The 20774-nt window shown below is 46.5% G+C and overlaps 1 protein-coding gene across 5 annotated transcripts; it reads left to right on the forward strand.

Moving 5' to 3' along the window:
• Window positions 1–2662: 2662 nt before the first annotated feature.
• On the forward strand, window positions 2663–20774 carry znf507 (zinc finger protein 507). 5 transcript variants are annotated; one of them, XM_056413783.1, is made up of 7 exons: window positions 2663–2749; window positions 4547–6793; window positions 8633–8744; window positions 8891–8999; window positions 12605–12709; window positions 14162–14296; window positions 16314–20774. In XM_056413783.1, the coding sequence occupies exons 2-7, from the start codon at window positions 4550–4552 to the stop codon at window positions 16714–16716; spliced, it is 3108 nt and encodes a 1035-aa protein (XP_056269758.1). In that variant the 5' UTR covers window positions 2663–2749; window positions 4547–4549; the 3' UTR covers window positions 16717–20774. The 5 variants fall into 5 exon arrangements, 4 of the variants coding, with proteins under 4 accessions (XP_056269758.1, XP_056269757.1, XP_056269760.1 ...); XR_008831541.1 differs by lacking the exon at window positions 16314–20774 and adding an exon at window positions 12888–13200 and having other exon boundaries at window positions 2666–2753; window positions 13820–14196; XM_056413782.1 differs by having other exon boundaries at window positions 2666–2753.

The raw sequence follows: 20774 nt of genomic DNA on the forward strand, positions 1-20774 counted from the left end.
AGATGCAAATAGACAAAGTACAACAATAAATACCTCCCATCTGCATTATGGAAGTGTTCCTCTCCACTAGTCTGAAAGCACACTAGTCTGAAAAGCAAAATAGCCAAACATGTTTTTAATTGACCAGAGCATGAAAACACATTTTATATCAGCTTTAACATTGTTGAAAAGAAATAACTGCACCACTGCATGACACTGTTAAAATATTGCTGTAATATTGCATCTCTTTCATTTGAATAATTAATTATAGTGCCTCCCTTATCACACACCTGTGCAGTCTTCAACAAATATCACCAGCAGAGATGTTGCTGATTGCTTCATTGTTCCAGTCTGCATCCACTGGAAATAAGTGGCCTGACGATTGATCCTGTGGTGGTTAATGTGTACAAGACCATGGTTAATGATCATACAGTTGTTAAATAAAAAACATGTCTCTGCTTCCTTTTTGCCTTATTGTATATTACTGGAATCTGCATGAAAGGAAATACATAATGAGGTTTAATTTCAATAATGTTATTTTAATTTTGAGATAAAAAATTGCTCTGCTTCCCAAATGTCAACATTCTTCTCTCCTATGCTTCACTGTAGGAGAACAAAAGATAAGACGGAGAGTTGTAACAGCTTGACTTTCTTAATTTGTAATTTTTGAGTCATACTTTAGTGTTGTAGAGGAAATTTAAAAGGAATAGATTAGCGAGTAGACAAATAACAAATATTTTAGAGATGCAGTCACTATTGCTCTGAAGCTTAACTATATACAGGACTGTCTCAGAAAATTAGAATATTGTGATGAAGTTCTTTATTTTCTGTAATGCAATTAAAAAAACAAAAATGTCATGCATTCTGGATTCATTACAAATCAACTGAAATATTGCAAGCCTTTTATTCTTTTAATATTGCTGATTATGGCTTACAGCTTAAGAAAACTCTAAAATCCTATCTCATAAAATTTTAATATTTCCTCAGACCAAGTAAAAAAAAAGATTTATAACAGCTGAGTGTTTGTCAAGGCTCAGGAAACCCTTGCAGGTGTTTCGAGTTAATTAGACAATTCAAGTGATTTGTTTAATACCCTACTAGTATACTTTTTCATGATATTCTAATATTTAGAGATAGGATATTTGAGTTTTCTTAAGCTGTAAGCCATAATCAGCAATAAATCAGAATAAAAGGCTTGCAATATTTCAGTTGATTTGTAATGAATCCAGAATGCATGACATTTTTGTTTTTTTAATTGCATTGCAGAAAATAAAGAACTTCATCACAATATTCTAATTTTCTGAGACAGTCCTGTATATATATATATATACATATATATATTATACATGTAAATATATATATTTAAGCGTCTTTGAGTATTTTGAAAAGCGCTATAGAAATGTAATGTATTATTATTATTATATATAGATATATATTACATTACATGTCATTTAGCAGACGCTTTTATCCAAAGCGACTTACAATAAGTGCATTTCAACCTAGAGTACAAACTAAGAACAACAAGAATACAGGAAGTAACATTTCCTCAACATAGTCGAACTACAAAAGTACCATAAGTAAGTGCTATCTAAGTGCCACTGAAGTGCTAATCTGTGTTTTAATCCAGATATAGTCGGAAAAGGTGTGTTTTCAGTCTCCGACGGAAGATGTAGAGACTTTCTGCTGTCCTGATGTCAGTGGGGAGCTCGTTCCACCACTGAGGAGCCAGGACAGCAAACAGTCTGGATTTCGAGTGATTAGCTCGAGGTGCAGTAGTCACAAGTCGATTGGCTGTTGCCGAGCGGAGCGAACGTGCCGGGGTGTACGGTGTGACCATATCCCGGATGTAGACGGGGCCCGATCCGTCTAGAGCACGGTACGCCAGGACCAGTGTTTTGAAGCGGATGCGAGCAGCCACCGGTAACCAGTGGAGAGAGCGGAGGAGCGGAGTGGTGTGGGCTCAAATTAGCGCCATGTTTTATATATTACTTAATATACTTAATATTAATAAATTAATATATCGAAGTCTTATCGTTATTGTTGGTGGAAGTTTCTGTTCAAGTGTGTGAACTTAAGTGATGTCATTCAGCTCTAGTGTCACTGCAAGGGTCTCCTCTGCATGTTTATTTTTTTCTGGCCCTAACGTGTGTTAGTAAAGACTAACACACGTGTGCATAGTTACTTACTTACTGTCCTTCCTTGACATTTTATTTACCATAGCTGTGCATTTTCCTATTTTTGTTCCCTTACTTGATCTTTATATTGTTCTTATGTCAGAGATATTTATGCGTTATAGCCTTTTTGTATTACTTGCGTAATAGACATGTTTAGGGGTTGCCCTTAACGACAGACTGTCCTTATATGAGACACTATGGCTGAAACCGCATTAATTTTGAGAATAAATATAAAACAATAATGTTTGAAATTGTGTAAATAATTTACAACGTTAACTTTGTACATTATTTCTCCTCGTAATGTTTGTTTGAAATGGCGTAAAATGTCATTCAAATCCCTCAAACGCCAACGAGGCGTAATACATTGTTTATTACGAGCAGCACTTGAAGGCAGCATCAGGAAAACCCGTCAATCATCCGTCCGCTTCGGTCACCTGACCCAAAGTCCAGGTCACGTGACTGATATTCCACCCTCGCCATTTTGCAATGTGGGTGAGTGAGAGAGGCCACTTTTTTTCTTTCTTTTTTATGGTTAACGAGTAAAACAAAACCGTTTTTATGTGTTGAGGACAAAGAGCGTCGAGCCTTTCCTGTCAGTGAGTACGTCTTCATTTGAATGGCAGCCACGCGCTCTCCGTCACACATTAACCGACAAGATAATTAAAACGTCCTTGCACAGTCGTGTGAGGATAACTGCTCGCGCCGTGCGAGACTCGTGTGTGTGTGTGTCTGTGTCTGTGAGATTGAATAGCCTGAAGCAGGCGGTGAAGCTAACAGTGCTGCCTCTCCTATTACAAATGTCGGGGGGTTCTTCCCGTTCAGTGAACGTCTCTTTGAATGTCGCAGCCGCCGCAGCTAACGACGACTAGCGGTAGCTTTGGTAGACGTGGCTCACCGGTGGCTGTCTGACGTGCGGTCTTCAGGGGAGAAACAAGTGGAGGAAATATTTTTAGACCCCGACATAACAGGTGCTCATCGTTTGAGACTGGTTAGAAGCACATGAGGGCGGGGGGCGAGGCGAGGCCCCGCTGACCACTGGGTCGGGCTTTTCACACCACTGGCTGGCAAAGTGACCCATTTGGCATCTTTCCATCGCCGATGGACGAGAGGCCATGACGGCAGTTTGTTCTCACGTCCGGTGGCAATCGCCCCCCACACACATAACTCAGAAATCAAGCTGGACGTGAGCCCGTCATTCTCGCACGTGCGGGTCCACATGTGTGTGTCGCGCTGCTTTGATGTGGCCGTGCACTGAAGCGGAAGAAGGAGGAAAGAGGAAGAAAGGCGATTTGAGGTCGGAAAAAGGAAAGTTCCTGGATATGCGTTTCCCTTTCGCTGCGTTTGTAAACAGATGCACGTGGGGAAGCTTGACGGGGCTAATCTTGAATGAGTTGAGTTATCACACGCGGCATTGGGATTTGGGGCGGCTGCTCCACCCCCCTGTTCTCCCGTCTACACAGACAATCGATCCCCTCAGTAAATACTGTGGAGAAGTGACAATCGATCGATATTACATCGATATTGTGATATGAGACCCGATATCAACTTTGATTTAGGATACAGTGATATCAGAATATGGTGTTCATGTTGTCTTCTGATTGTAAAGGGTCCCTTGCAGAAAAGTTATGACCACATTACTGTGACACATACAAAAAAATGCAGCTGTTTAAATACAGCACCAATCCGCAACCCTACAGAATTATTGCACTATTGATTTTACAAAGGCACAAATATCAAACACAAAATATTGTGTGACTTTACTTATATTTACAGGAAGTAATAACATTCAATAAATATCATGAAAGTCTTTCCAAATGCCACCACTACTCTGCATCTTTTTAAATACTGATCATAAATGATAACGTTGTAGTCCCCGTTTAGAAACAAAGTCATGACAGTAAGTTAACACAGAACTTTGAGGAGCAAACTAGCTTTGAACAGAGACGCATGACATTGACAATATCTAAATACACTGTATTAGTCAGTTAATTTATAAGTGGACAAAACAGTACTGACAGCTTTTTTGATAAGATTATTTGTCGAACAGCCTCACATTCCACTCCTCGTTTGTCACCGTTTTCTAGTGTTTCAAAAGCGGAATAAATACATCCAGGAAAAGAAAATAATTATGGAAACTGTCGACGGATAACCTGTCTCCAATAATATATTATCAACATGTTATCCTACATTGAAACAAATATATTGTTGGTGATTTGAAGTGTCCGCCTGACATCGATACAACGTTGGAGGAACATTTCGAGATTGTATTTATAAGTATTATTATATTTATTTATTGTTGTATATAATAATAGTAAGGGACCGCATTTGTTTATATCTGCTGTACCACACGGCACCAACCAGCTTCTCCCTCCTTCTTCCCTGCTGTCCGCCAGGTCATGGAAGAGGTCAGCAATGCAGCGGTACTCATCACACACTCCCCCGCCTCCTCCTCCTCCTCCACTCCGTCAGCGCTGGGACCCCTCTCTCAAAGCCGAGCCCGGCAAGACGGCGAGGGCGCCGCCTCCCAGGGGTTCCAACAGAAGCAGGCGGCCGACTCGCTCATCCAGGTGATCGAGAAGCTCAGCAAGATCGTGGAGAAGCGGCCCCAGCGCCGCTGCACCTCGGCAGGACCGAAGAGAGCCCCCTCTGCGGGGGGTGGAGGAGGTGAGGGGGAGGGGACGAGGGGGAGCAGAGGAGGCTCCCCCCTTAGGAAAATGAAGAGGGGCTGTAAGGGGCAGGAGAGCGCGGAGGAGGAGGTGCAGTCGGACGGCCGCTGCGCGGCTCTTTCCTCGCCCGGTGACGGCAACAACAACAACAACAGCCTCGCCTCCGTGGCCACCGGCCCCGACGGCGGCGTCCACAAGCGGACCGTCACGTGCTACCAGTGCAGCCTGTGTCCCCACCTCTCCCCGACGCTGCCGCTGCTCAAAGAGCACCTGAAGCAGCACAACGAGCAGCACAGCGACCTCATCCTCATGTGCTCCGAGTGCCGCTTCACCTCCCGGGACCAGGGCCTGCTGGAGGCCCACGTCCGGCTGCACTTCGACGCCGTTAAGGACGAGGTTCCGGAGACTCGGGACGGCGACTGGAGCGGCGTGGAAACCGAGGCGATCGGGAGCTCGTCGGACGGCTCCGGGGAGCCGCCGCCGCAGAAGAAGTGGTACAGCTACGAGGAGTACGGCTTGTACCGCTGCCTGATCTGCAGCTACGTGTGCAGCCAGCAGCGGATGCTCAAGACCCACGCCTGGAAGCACGCCGGCCTGGTCGACTGCTCCTACCCCATCTTCGAGGACGAGGACGGCGCCGCTGCGAGGAGAGAGGCGCCGGCCGCAACCAATGCGCCGCCGACCCGCGAGGAGTCGGTCGTTCTGTCCCCGGTCCGTCAAGATAAAGCCATACAGACGTTGGCCACCGCCTACAAGTTCCAGCTCTGCGTGCCGACGGCCGCCGGGAGCAAGCGGGGCGCGCCGAGTCGTCCGGTTTCTGATCCCAGCGGAAGTCTAAAGATGGAGGAGGAGGAGTACCCCATCAAGGACCTGGCCTCGGAGGAGCCCTTGGTCGAGGTGCAGGTGACGACGGAGGCGGAGTCCGAGGTGGAAACGGACGGTCCCCACGACAGCTTACTGTCGGCGGCGCAGAAGATCATCAACAGCGGCCCCAACGGCGCCGGCCACATCAACGTGATCGTGGAGCGGCTCCCTTTGGCCGAGGATGCGGTGTTGGCGACAAACCCGCTGCTCCTCGGCCCGGACGTGGACCGGGACAAGAGCTTAGCGGTCACCAAAGAGGAAGAAGGGCGGGGCGGCGCGGGAGCTCCAGAGCGCGAGGCGGTCGGCGCGGAGCCCTCCGTGGGCAGCGGCTCTCCGCGCGACGAGAATATTCCCCCGGCGAGTCGAACGCGGACACATTCCGAGTCGCTCCGCCTGCACTCCCTGGCGGCCGAGGTCCTGGTCGCGATGCCCATGCGGACCTCCGAGCTCCCCCCCTGCAGCACCAAGGTGAGTCTGAGGAGCGTCACAGCCCGGGCCCAGAGCCCCGGCTCGCGCCAGAGACTCGTAGAAGCTGGGCAGGGGGTGTCCGACGCAGAGACGACGGCTGCTCTGCTGGACCTGGAGCTCCACGGCGGGGGCAGAGAGGAAGATTTGGGGTCCCTGTGTCTGGGGGAGGAGGAAGAGGAGGGCCCCGCCACCAAAGCCGGCATCAGCCTGTCTCTGCTCACCGTCATCGAGCGGCTCCGCGAGCGCTCGGACCAGAACGCCTCAGACGAGGATATCTTAAGAGAGCTGCAGGACAACGCGCAGTTCCAGGACGGGGCGGCGGCGAACGGCACCGGGGGCTACGTGTGCCGCATCCCGGGGATCGACGGGCTGGTTGCGTCCGACGCAGATGGCGGCGGCGGCCTGGTGGACTACATCCCCGGCAGCGAGCGGCCGTACCGCTGCCGCCTGTGCCGCTACAGCAGCGGCAACAAGGGCTACATCAAGCAGCACCTGCGGGTGCACAGGCAGCGGCAGCCGTACCAGTGTCCCATCTGTGAGCACGTCTCCTCGGACAGCAAGGACCTGGAGACCCACATGATCCACCACTGTAAGACCAGGATGCACCAGTGCAAGCAGTGCCCCAACGCCTTCCACTACAAGGTGAGGACACGTCAATGGTTTGTTATAATGAGGAGTTTTCAGAGGGACGTTGTTTCATTATTCCCCAGTAAATGCAACCCTGACAGTCAGGCGTACTCGTGCCACCGTTTAACGGTCCCCAACAACTGGACTCCTGTCAATTTGTCTTTTCTCTTCTTTTTTGTATCCACATCCTCATTATCTGTTTTTTCAACAAAAAAACATTTAAAATGTTACAATTAACTCAAATGTAACATTTTAAATGTTTTTTGTGAGGATGTGCTGCTCTTTTTTTTCTTCTTTGTCTTTTCATATTTGCCAGTAAACTGAATCGGGAGGTTTGAGATTTTGTGGAATGGAAGAAATCATTTTAATGTGATACCCCCAGGGTTCAGGACATAAAAAGACGATAAAAAAAAATTGGAACGCGAAAGCAGAGAAGAACACAAATTCATCACAAAAATACACGGTAATATATCTCCTGATGACTTCTCGATCCACAGCTGTAGCATTAGTTCACTTCTATCAGCGAGTGGGAGAGAAGGGCCATCCGTGCACTACTTTGACTTTATTAAAATATTCTGTTTTCAACATGTGTTTTCCACACTCGGTAAAGGAAATGTGACTATGGGCTATTTAAAAAAATAATCGGACAGCGCACCTTTTAGTAATTATTAATATAGAAATATCCCATCCAAGTTTGAAGACCGGCTCCTCCAGACCTGCTTTAGAGGCATGGCTGGACCGTACGAATATGTAGGTATATTTTAACCCCCCGTATTACCTGAGGCCAAATAGGATAATAGGGTTATTCCCGTATATGTCTTTAAAACAATGAATTAAAGTGCCGTTTGTGCTTGGAGATATGATGACTTGCAGAAAAGGTGCTCACGGTGGAGCCGAGCAGGCGTCTCCTCCGGGTTCCTGTCAGGAGGACAACAATGGCAGAAAGCCCAAAGATTTAAACGGACAGCCGGATGCCACAGGTTACACTGGGGGAGACGAAGTTGACCTTCACTCCGACCTTTACTTTTCTGCTTCCTAGACGTTCTCGGGTCCTGACCAGACCAACTGAAAAATGAAGCAACAGCATCGAGTTCTTTTAGTGGAAATAACACTGAGGGCTGCACAGTGGAATATAAGTAAATAATGTATAAACAAACCGAGACAACGCCACCGTTGTCACGGTATTGACACGTCCCACCATCGAGGTTGACCCCTTCCGACTGGGGAAGATAATTCTTCCCCAGTCGTTTCATTATCCGCCCCAATAACTGGCCCAGTTGTCTCGAACGATAAAACCCAAACCTGTGAATTTGTCTCGGACAGTGTTCAACAGTTTGTCTGGTTGATTGCTTTTCCAGTAAAACGACACACTTAACCATCATTATTTCATGTCTTGACAAATCAATCAATAATCAATAAATCAATGATGAAGATAACACGTGAGGAAGTACCAAAGTTGTGATCATCGGGGGTAAAGGGCTTCTTTACATACTGGTAGCTATTCACAGCCTAATACTCCTTCGTGGTGATTCACTCCATGTTCACCATCAGGAGACCGAACTTCAAATAACAAATGTAACGATTCAAATCAGTGAAGGACGGCAACACAAGATTATTCAGAACACACTTCGACTGCCTTTTTGAATGGAGATGCGATTCCCCTTTTTAAATCCAGGCTTGAACCATAACCCAGCCACAGAGTTCATGAGCAGACTCATACGGCGGCATTGAGCTTGTTGCTTTATAGATCAATGTATTAAAAAAAATTGTGTTCGCTGCATGTACTTTCATTTCTTTTGTCTAGCGATCTGAAAGTGTGTGTGTGTGTGTGTGTTCTCTTTACTCTTTACTCAGAGTCAGTTAAGAAGTCATGAAAGGGAGCGGCACAGCTTCACGGCAGCCCTCACGCCCGTCACTGAAACCACCGCGTCCATGGTGGAGGAAGCGGAGCGGGCGGCGGACGAAGGTGAGGCCGTGTTTCCGCGATCTCCTCGTGTGTTACGACGGGGCGGCGTTGGCTCGCTCGTTGGACCTCTCCCCTCCGCCGCCCTGGGACTCGTGTCCGGTGTTTTGCGGAGGAGGGTCGTCAGTGCCGTTTGTGCTCCGTTACAGAATGCGGCCTGCAGAAGATGTACAAGTGCGACGTCTGCGACTACACCAGCTCGACGTATGTCGGGGTGAGGAACCACCGTCGGATTCATAACTCCGACAAGCCTTATCGGTGAGTTGTAAAAGAACAAATGTTTAAATGCACCACGATTGCCCGAATGCAAACACTCACTGATGAACTGATGACGGGTCCACAGCTTCTTGGGGCTGACTTTTCCTTCATGTATTACTGTTTCTTACTTCTGGTTTTCTTGCAGCAACTCGGAGCTACTCGTGTAGGATCCATTAGATATTGAATATTTGTTCTGATAACTACGTTTGCATTTCTTCTCCCTCGTGGCGTGCAGCAAAGTGGGCGTGGCGCTTTAGTCGCGACAGATCCGTTCCCATCAACGCCGATGTCAGCTTCTTTTTTTTCTTTTTTTTCAGAATGTGTCATGTTGACAAATGCGGGTTTGGCCAGTTTGTACAAAATCAAACCAGTTCTGACCCAACTCTTGTTGGAGCTGTCCCCCCCATGACCAATCTGAACCACACGGGAAAAGTAGAAATATCTCAATTGATGAGTGACTTCACTTTCAGCGGTTTTAGTTTGTGGAATTTCTGCTTTTCATTCATACATGTATTTTTGTTCATATTGGTCTTTTAATATAATCAAAATAAACATGGCTTTACATGTCCCCATGAATGTGACACATGACACTTTGAAAATACCATTTATTCTTTTTAATGATAGACTTTGGGCTGCGTGTCCTGGTACCGGCTACAAGTTTGGGATTTTGGTAAGTTTTCCACAGAAAACGTAATTTGTTATTGCAGTCATACTGTGTGTTATAGTTCTAGAATATGTTAATGATAGTTGCAGAAATTACATCTGACATTCAGCTTTAATGACATTATAATGAAGTAGAGCCCAATCTGGAGCCTGATTGCACATCTTTTGGGGACTGATTGCATATTTCTCACCCTGTTGCAAATTGGATGTAAAGTTTACAGACTTCTGTGTTTACTTCTCCTGCACACAGCGCGTCGCCTCGACAGGACGCCAGGTTCAGAGATCTGCTCTCCTTCATGCCGACATATTGGAAGCAAAACTGGGAGGAAATACATTTTGACACGATATGTGTTCGAGTTCAGTGCAACTGTTCCTCCCGCTTGGCGATGGGGGAACGCTGCATTTTCAGATGTGTGGTTCGGTTTTCATACAGAGGGAGCCAACCAGGGAGGAGTTGCCAGATAATGAGCCTCAGCTTTCATGTACTGGTGCCTGAGCGGTCAGAGAGGACCACTAGATGGCAGTACATGCCGGTGATGCTCAGACCAGCAAGGGGCTCGATGTGGTTGTGTGTTCTGTGTGTAGCCCCCCCCACACATACACACACCTTGTGTTAGTGTGAACACGAAGCTGCCCGAGGTGTGAACACATGCGGGTGTATCCGTCAGCTTCCTTAACACTGTCACCTGTGCTCTTTAAGGTCAAACGTGCACCCACCACGACGCACGACACGCACACAACAAGATTCCTCTCCGCTTTTAATAAGGTCAGATGGCGTCTGATTGCTGTTTCTAACCAGAAGAGTAATCCGCCCTGTAAGCCAGTGGTGTTGGAGCAAAAAAGAAGAGTTTGGAAATACCCAGATAGAAGGAGAACGCTCAAACTTAGTCGATGAAGTAAGTGGCGGAATGAAGTCTCGTGGATGAAGGACATTAATTGTGCAGGCGCCGTTGCTATTGTGGTTTTTGTTTACACCATTATGCAGAAGATTGCGTTCACATCTGACCGGAAATGTCAAATCTGTCGGTGCGGAGGTGTTTTGGTGGCTTTTGGGCTCGGCACACGACGTTAGAAACGAAGCTCCGACTACCGACTTTAATTGCGTTGCAGACGGATGATGACGGGGGCGGATGTTCTGCACCCATCTGGGTGCAAACCGGCTCATATTAGAGCTGGAAGTTGGTGCCTTCACCGCTCCATAGTCGGCGGTTTGCAGACCGCACATTGCATTTACACATCTTTATCGCTTATCCTTGCCATGTTTCATTCCATGTTTTCCCAAAGACCTAACTTGATGAAAGGAGTCATTACTGATCATGAGACCACAATTTTATTATTGGCACCGATTCATTCTCACGTTTCGTGCAGCCTCCCGTCGCCATGAAACCAGCGGTGACTCCTCTCGTGTATCGCGTGCGACGCGGTCGACGAACACCGGATCCTTTCCACACAGGAGCTCTTGAAGTTGTGAGGTCGCTGCCGATGGGCTCCTGTCTTCAGCTCAACACACAGACTTACCATGCGGGGGGGGGGGGGGGGGGGGGCCAAGGCAAATCCTTTTCACTCTTTGGCCCGTGAACCATCTTTAAACATTTTTTTTTTGGGTGTGCTTAGTATCCTTGTCCAACCATAGCGCATTCCGAGCTTCCTGGCAGAGGCTGTTAGGTTTTCATGTAATATTGGTCGGTATTTGAGTCCATCAACCCAAAAAGTTCTGGACCTTCGGAAGAAAAAACAGTCCCCCAATGCCTCAACATCAAAGAGCCACACACCACTCTTCACAGTGTGAATCTGTTTAACTGCTCAGATTTGTTCAATCCCCTTGATTTGTGCGGCTGAACGACCTCATGCCACGAGTCACAAAAGGGAGTCTGGCCTGTGTGACCTCATGGTTCACCCCCAGTGAGTTATTCATGGTTGACTCGCTTAATAGTTCCCATAGGTCATCTTAAAAATGGAAATATACTTCAGTTACATTTTTATTGTTGGATTTTCTGCGGCACATGTGTTTTGCAAAAATAAATTCAGAATCCTATTTCGATGAAAAGGTGCGATATTTGTGAAGGTTTTCTGAGTGAAAGACCAAGAGGATACATGGCAAAAGCATTTTATTCTCATCCCGGGTTGCTCACATTCCCACTACTACGGTGGAGGACATTCTACCTTTTATTTTGTTATAGTTACAGTTCGAGTTTTAACTGAACCAACTCTTGCTTCCTTTATACTGTTTAGCTGTGGGCAGAATTAGAGCTGGGCGACAGCAAGAAAATATCGCAATGTTTTCGACCAAATACCTTAATGTCGATTTTGTGGAGTACACCGTATTTGAGATTTTTAAACAATCAATGGATCTTACCAATTATAATATTGAAGTAATGTGCTGCAAAGTTTTCTCGGAGGGTAAATCCATCTTTCTAATCGTCTGGACCCAGTGCAACAAAGGAGAACATGTTGTGATTCTGTCGTCCTCCTTAACCCTTGTGTTGCCTTAGGGTCATTTTGACCCGAATCAATATTACACCCTCCCCCCGCCTTAGGATTAATTTGACCCCATTCAATGTTTAATGTCGGTGTTCTTTCGGTAGTCAACAAACAAACATAAAGTGCCTCACACTTAAACTTGGAAAACAATATTAATTCTAATAATTTTCTGGAGGTTTTAATTGCTGGCGTCAAATTGAACCCAAAGGGTAAAATATGTTAGTAAATATAAAGGTAACAGGAGGGTGTAATATTGATTCGGGTCAAAATGACCCTAAGGCAACACAAGGGTTAAGTGGCAATTTCCCCTCCATTTTGCTGTAGATCCCCCGTCTCCCTCCAGGCTACACGGGCGAACAAGCAGAGCGGCGACCTCCGAAGGCGGCGGCGTGTTCGACAAAGGCGCTCTCCCTCCGCGTTTCCTTCCGCTCTCGCCAATCCATTTGTCTCCCTGTTGCCAGGTGCTGTAGCTGTGATTTTGCCACCACCAACATGAACAGCTTAAAGAGCCACATGAGGCGGCACCCGCAGGAGCACCAGGCCGTGCAGCTGCTGGAGCAGTACAGGTGAGGTGACCAGATTTGAGTTTGTGGGGGGGGGGGGTGCTGAGCGATTAAACATCTCTCTTGTTCTGCCTGTTTTGTGATATACATGCCTAAAAGGTGCCAAGTATTTCTAGACTGAAATAATATCGGCATTATAATTATTATAACTGAGGATTTTTTTTGTGCCTATTTTGTGGAGCCCCCTCAGGACTTGGTGCCCTACGGACGCTGGTAGTAGTGTGTAGCATGCCGCATAAACAACAATGCAACGAGTGGAGGCGGCAAGGTGCTCCGTGTTGCCAGATTGGAAATTTTTTAGGCCTAGTACAGGTGAGGAACAAATGTCAAACGCGACTCCCTCCCAAAGAGAGATGATACGGAGAGGCTGCCGGGGCTCTAAGGGGGAGAACGAAGAGCTGCGCCGGGCCTACAGGAGCCGACGAGGGGCCACATCTGAGTCCCTCTTGGTGCCAACAACCTGGAATGCTGAGAAATGGGCCTCTGATTGCAAAGTTAGTGGTTGGAGAGAGTGAATGGGGTTGAGTACTTTGTCCTCATTATGTTAAACGTCCTCATCCTGGGACCGGGCACTGACGGCTAATTTCCACTTCAGTGAACGCTCGTTCCGGGTCATACCATCCTCGGTAGCTTCAAGCTCAGAATGCCCGTCTTTCCACACGGACAATGCCCCTCCCTTTCTGTACGGGGCCCTTAAGCTACTCGGTACTGCACTGTTATGTAGTCGGGGGAATTCATTTTAAGAAAGGATCTAAATTGAAGGTCACTTCTGCACCTGTAGCTTGGTTCATTTGGTCGAAACCAAAGAAACAGTGAAGTGTTGTTACCTTTTTTTAAATTTCTGGTACAGTCTCTATTGACACTGATTGGATTATTTTTGTGGGTGAAGCCAAATATTTCTGACGATGTCGAAGCTTCCAGCAAGTTTCATTGGCTTGTTTTCTTTTGTAGTTGCCGTAGAAACCACACAGGTACAGTCACCCATTTCCCTGGGAGGTTTTACTTTCTCAATTCAACACTAACCAGCGGTACTGTATGAGCCCGGCAGACCACTTCCCAGGGAGGCTGGATGTGTATTTCCCAGAGCTGGCTCGTTAACTCCGTTGTTTCCAGAGCTCCCGTCTGTCTCGGAGACCCAAAGCTGCTGCTCAGTTTCTGTCGTGTGAAAGCACGGTGGAATTAGCGAGGGAGCTGCGTAGCCTCTTCATAGTTCAGCCCACTCCGCAGCAGCTGTGACAGCTGGGGAGGTGAGCAGAGCTCAACTCTTTCTCCCCGTCTCTAAAACTCTTAATCCTTTGTCCTCGCTCCACTCTTGGTCCCCATCCCCCAAGTCCAGTGTACACCGCGGAGTTGGAGGTCAGGACAATTCCTCTCGACGGGAAGTAGGAGACGGGCAGCACGCGTGACGTCCACTCCCTCCGGTGCTCATCCTCTCCCCCTCTGTTCTCCCCCTAGGTGCTCTCTCTGTGGCTACGTGTGCAGTCATCCGCCGTCCCTCAAATCCCACATGTGGAAGCACGCCGGAGACCAGAACTACAACTACGAGCAAGTCAACAAAGCCATTAATGAGGCCATCTCCCAGAGCAGCCGGTAAGTGCATGAACCCAGGTCCAGTTCTACCGGGCCTCATTTCTGTATTTGCCAATACCTCCAGTAGAGATGCACCGATCAGGTTTTTTGGTGCCGATCACTAAAATCTTTATCTGCCGATCCGATAATACCGATCACCGATCACGGTGTCGATTGAAGCATTCTATTTATTGTGTAGCATTATTGCCTAGGACTATGAGGAAATACATATATAAAGCACCTCAAACATTAAAGAAATTACCGATTTCTTTATACATTTAGGACTTTTAATTAGAAATTATTTTTTTATTGCGACAGTAAATATGTTTGATTGCCAGGCTAGGGGAAGTCAGGGACGTCCTGAACACATCTGCATCAGTCGTTGCCTGGGACTCTGAGGGAAAACATATCTAGAGCACCCACCTCAAACATTTAAAAATGTCCTAATTGATACATTAAAATTGATTGATTGCTATTGTAGGGGATTTCAGATATGTATGGAACACATCTGCATCATTCATTTCCTGGAACTCTTGGGGAAATCTATATACAGGACTTTTTTTAACATACAAAAGTCTGACTTATTTTTATAAACTCTTCCTTGGTACAGTAAAAATGTTTTAATGTTAGCATAATTTAAGCTAAATCTCAGAATGGATCTATAAAGATACAAAATCAGTTCATTGTTTACTTGTATATGTTCGTGTATGATTTGTCGACATCTTATTTTGAAAAACGGATGTTGTTTCACGTGGTTCTTTCCACTAACTTTGCAAAACCGGATGTTGTCACGTAAATTCTTCCACTAACTTTATCAAAACCCTCTTAGCTCCCGATCGAATGCGTTTACCGTGAGCATCAGTCTATAGGGGCAGACATGTGAGAGTCGGCTGAGTTGACCCAGAGATTCAACTCGGGGGACGGGGACGCCGCTCGGTGGTGAGGATCCCCTCGTGGACCTCTCACTCTGCGGCCCTCTCCGTTGCGATGCACCGCGATTGAAACATCTCTGATAGTTCTCGCAGATTTTATGTCATCTGATCGGCCGTTTTGAGAACGCCGATCAAAACCGATAATAGGAATATCGGCCGATATGGATCGGCGCCGATCAGATCCCTAACCTCCAGTGTAGCCACTAGCAGCACACTGGGGGTCCAGGGAACACTTCTAATGAGCACTTTCATATCGCAGCGGCCGTACGGCTCGATTACAGCTGAAGCTGCAATATGCATTCTTAATGTTGTGATTTTTCTTCCAGTGAAAGCCCGAACTGTAAATGACACCACTTGTAGCCGGCAGTGTTTAGAGTTGCAGTGCAGCTTTAAATAAAGAATGTCATGTCGGTGGCACAGGTCATTAAGTATTGAATTTGGGTTTTGTGCCCTTTTAACGACTGCAAATCGTTGGATTTCTTCAACAGCGGCACTAGCAGGCAAAAACAAAAGTCCTATATTTAGCTTTAAGTAGCTAAATTGTGCAGACACCCGTACTGGAACCTTTACACAATACATTGAATTTCCTGAATCAATTTAGAGTCACAAGGTTCCAATTAGTTATCGATTCGATGAGCGGAATCTTCTGTTAGAATATCAATATTGCTTGGATATGAAATAACCAATGCTGTGAATTGCACAGAGAACCCTCTGAACCCCCATCAGCTCCACCGTCCCCCGCATAGCCAGCTGTAGTCGATGAAGAGAACATGTCTTTCCTTCTGTTAACTGTCTTTTCCAGCGTGCGGTTTTGAAGAAAATATGACATTCAGCTATTTGCAAAGGTTGCATGTGAACATGAGTTTGTCCCTCACTGTGCTCGTTAGTCTGTGTTTATAAGAAAGATTTAGCGTCACACAGCTATCTCACAAATACACTCTGCATCGAGCCGGGAGCAAGTGACTTAACACGTCCAACAGACGTCAAGAACAAGAAGTCGTGCTGAGGCCGTTTGACGTGGTCAGTGTGCCCCCCCCCCCCCCCCACTCCCCCGACATCTGACTCTTGCTCCGCCTGTATTCTTGTGGGCATTATTTCCCCCTCAGAGCTCCTCAGAAGTTGTCAGCGGTGCTGGAGTCGGTGGCAGAGCGCCCCGCGGCGCCGCCGCCGTCAAAGGACAAAGCGCCGGTCTCAGCGGAGCCACTGCCGACGCCGACGGCAGACGGCACGGCGGCCGTGCTCCCGGACCACGCCCACTGGCCCGGCGGGTCCCCGAGCCCCCAGGGGAAGGAGCCCCCGCAGCCCCAGAGCCAGTCGCGCAGCGGCCACGCGGCGCCGGGCCCCGGCATGGAATACTGCGTGCTGCTGTTCTGCTGCTGCATCTGTGGCTTCGAGTCCACCAGCAAAGAGCGGCTGATGGAGCACATGAAGGAGCACGAGGGGGACATCATCAGCATCATCCTCAACAAGGAGCAGCAGCAGCAAGCAGAAGCACAAACCGCAGAGTGAGACCCGCCCTCTTCACAGTCACACTGCATCTCTCAAGCAGCCGCTGCTCACTGACGTGTTTCCGTTCCAGTTGGACCTCACGCTGGTCTGCGATGTCGAGGCGTGAACACATTTCACATCCACGGTTCTTTAGTCTCGTGGTCGGCTCGTGTCGAGACTGCCGTCCCGACACAAAGCGCCTTGAGCAGGTGTTGAGGGAAATAATTCAAATTTTTTTTTTTTTTAATCTGTTGACATTTAAAGAGACGCACAAAATGTGTCCGTTGGGAAGTGACTTTGATTTCAAGGGACAAGCCCAAACTCAAACCTACGTTTGTTTTCCAACACACAGGAACAAGTTCATACCTCACAAAAAAAAAAACATACGATCCCTCACCAGAAATGGAAATAGAAAAATCAAATCCATATATTTTGACCATAAGGCAGCTTTTTTTTATTGCTACTGTAATGTTTAATGTATTTTAACCGCAACGCCTGAGGCTGTAGCCGAGTTCCGGAGGTACACGTGCAAACTCACAGACGCCTAAAGGCATATATATCGCCTGAATATGATTTAAATATTTATCAGTTTATTTTATTTTTGTATGCATGTTTCCTTGAATGCCAAGTTAAAGCGGCAAATGTTATTAATTGTTATTATTTGCATTATTTGCATTTCTCTCGTATGACTGAGTGTCATTTTACCTGTCGGATCAAAAAATGAAGCGTCTTTAGGGGGTTGGGGGCGGTTCTAGTTCTCAAAGGTTGGAAGTTGGAAGTTGACCAGAGCAAAGTTGATTGATTGTAGGGCGGCAGACATGTTGACTTTTAGGGCAAGTTGACAAAAGGAATGATCAAAAGGGAAGCGTACAGAGGTCGCTTATTTCAAATGAACGGTGCCTCCATATTTCAAAATCCGACATGTGCCGTATCAAGTCGCCTGTTCCCACGGCGGTGGAGGCTCCCTTCAAGAGTCTCGACTGAAGAGGAGACTTTGTTCTTTTTAGCTCGTGCAATTTATGCTGCGTCTCATACTTTTTTAGAATGACCGTTTGCTCTTTTATGTGTTTTTAAAGAGACAAATCGTTCTAGTGTCCCAACGCAAACATGGAGTAACTGCTGCCCCAGCTGACAAAAACATGCCGGGATTACGAGGCGCTCGTGTGTGAAACGTAAGTTTGGACAGCGACCCGTTTCCATGACGTTTATTGGCTGTGCGCTCTCATGGGGTCCGTGTGGAAACGCTCAGCTTCGTGTTAAATGTGATGGATGGTCTCACTGTCGGGGGGGGGGGGGGGGGGATTTGTCATCCAGATATGTGGCAGCGAGTGTCTTATTCTTGGGACACAAATGTATGCATAATATCTCAAATGAGGCAGAAAACTCGTGTTTGGTTGACTGAAGGAAAAGGATTCGCTGGCACAAACTGAAACAATCTGGTTGCCCAGATGCTTGTTGGGAACAGCCAACGTGTCTTCTCAAAGGGTTGGCCACTCATCAATATCAGTTTAATCGATACATTTAAAATATTGTCACTTTACCTCGCTCTCTGATGGACTCGAGCCAACTCCACCCATCTTCAAAGTCATTGACGAGAGCAGTCTGTATATTGTGGAACACTGAAGTCGCACAATAACGCAAACAAACGGACCCACTGTGGCTCAGCGGTGAGAACCGGGCGGTCCTTCAATCAGAGGACCGGCAGTCTGACCCCCTGGCTCCGCGAGTCCATGCCAGTGGGTCATTGGGCGAGACGTTAACCCCCAATTTGCCATCGCAGGCTGTTCCCGCCGTGTGGGAACGAGGACGAACATTGGCCGCTCCTGAAGGGCAGGTGGCGCCTCGCATGGTAGCTCCTCCCATCCGTGTATGAACGGGTGTGAATGATGACGCGCAGAGTTAAAGGGCTTTGAGTTGTCGGGAGACGAGAAACAAAGCTGAACGAGTGCAGACCCTTTACCGATGGAGGTGGCGGGATATCAGCAACCCTCGTGTTCTGTGAGGTCACAGCGACTTTTTATATGACGTCAGATAACGATGTGACAGCCTGGACATATTTCTAAATGTATCGGACACATGAACCCATTTAAAGCGGTTGTGCTGCTGCCCCAGTCCACAGCAGTACGTCGCTCGACAAAAGCCCCTCTGCTGTGGACCGACATGGATAAGAGCCTCACACAACGCCACTTCAAAATACAATCCAATCTATCCCGTACATGTTGATTCATGTCCAACTGGCAGGACACAATTGGGAATTTCCCATCAAAACACTGACATTCACAGAAAGGTTCTTCTTCATTGGAGATGCCCACGTCTGTGTGTCGTCCACAGAGACGTGGGCAGAGATCAAATGGAATATCCATAACTTTGTTATCACAGCTGGTTATTCTTCATTTTTATTTTGCAGCAAGTGTCAGAATTCAGGCAGTTGGTGATAAAATAAAAGTGTCCGATTGACCTTTGAGCAGTGTCCAGCCTGACCCGCTGCTTCGGCTTACTGCCCTTATCGGAGTTGTTACCAATAGTTCTGTTGAGCACACCTTGGTTTCTACTTTGGGTACGGATGAAGTGGTTTCGGCCCGGTCACTTCAGACGGATTCCCTAAACTTTAGGGAATCCGTCTGAAGTGACCGTCTTGCCCTGCGGTGCTTTGTGGTGGGTTGGCTCATCAATGGCTTCCAATATGTTTGTTGTTATCGTCAACAAATCCCACGAGAAGACCAAAACCAAGACGGTTGGTCCATCTGAGAATAGTGTCAGCCTCCCTACCTGGTCTACGGTCCCAATCCCCCAGAATGCAACAGAAGAACACCTTTAGTGATGTCGTGAGTCTTTCCGGTGCCAGTATGAGAACCACTCACATGTGCAAACGCACATCTTATATTCTGTGGTATGATACATTTTTATGATACATTCTTTGATGGTTTATGGTCTTAAGAAAAACATCGCCAGACTTGTCCTTTTTAATTTGGTGCACACAGTTTTATCAAAGTTCAAAGCTACAACAAAGAGTGTTCATGGTAAATAACACAATAACTTTGAGAGCAAACCAAGCACCGCATTGTGAGCCAGATTTGTTTAACAGTCGTCGTGTCCGGCGGCCTGTTGAACCGAGTTGTGATTACAATATCGCTCTTGATTTTATCTATAAATATAGCGCTATTCGGTGAAACGAGTGAGGACAAAAAAACAACGTGGAAATGTGTTGGATTGAATGTACGCACAACTTACAAATGTGTGGCTGCACTACCAGAGCCGTCGCCACATTTACATTTCACTCGGTTTTAATTCGCGAAGACGACAACGATAACTTTGTGCCAAATGGATTTATTTGTAGGCAAATCATTCTTGTGCCTTTTGGTTGACGGTATGTGTTGAAACTAGGATTTTCTTTTTTTTTGCCAAAACTACAGTTGCATATTTAATTCAATTGATGAACATTGTTTCGGCACAGAACAGTCAGCGAGTAAGTACCGTAGTATGGAGGGGATTTATTGTGGGTATCGTCACGTAATGTTTTCCATAGAGACAAATCCACATGTTTTGTTGTTTCAGTTTTCGGACAACAATAAACCAAGTATGTGAAACAGATTTTTGATTTTTAATTGCTAGATATTTTAATCTTTTCATAAGCTAAAAATACTTTCCTACTGTTAATTTGTACATATTATCCATTAATACTGCAGAACGTTAAAACTGACTTTTGAAAAAAATGAATAAAACATCTATTTTTTTGATGAACTTGTAAAAAAAAAAAAAAGAAGCTATTTGAATTTTGGCTCTGTTGTTATTTCCTTCCAGTCTTTTTCAGAGAGTTGGTGGTTTAAAGCTAAAAGTGTTAAAATGAGCCGAGTGCATCTAAACCAAAGGAGGAGGAGATTCAACACGTCTGTCCTGATCAGCATATTGTTTGTTTCTTATGCTCATATTCAATTTTGTACTAAGGTTCAATGTGGAGTTATTTGAGACAGTGGTGTGACACACGCTTTATGATTATTTATTTGTATAACATCATAGACAGCATCATGTCACCACTTTGCCGTTGTATTTTTGGAAATAAAGACTGATAAGTAAACGAC

This window comes from Pseudoliparis swirei, chromosome 4 (assembly GCF_029220125.1).
Source record: "Pseudoliparis swirei isolate HS2019 ecotype Mariana Trench chromosome 4, NWPU_hadal_v1, whole genome shotgun sequence".
NCBI lineage: Eukaryota > Metazoa > Chordata > Actinopteri > Perciformes > Liparidae > Pseudoliparis > Pseudoliparis swirei.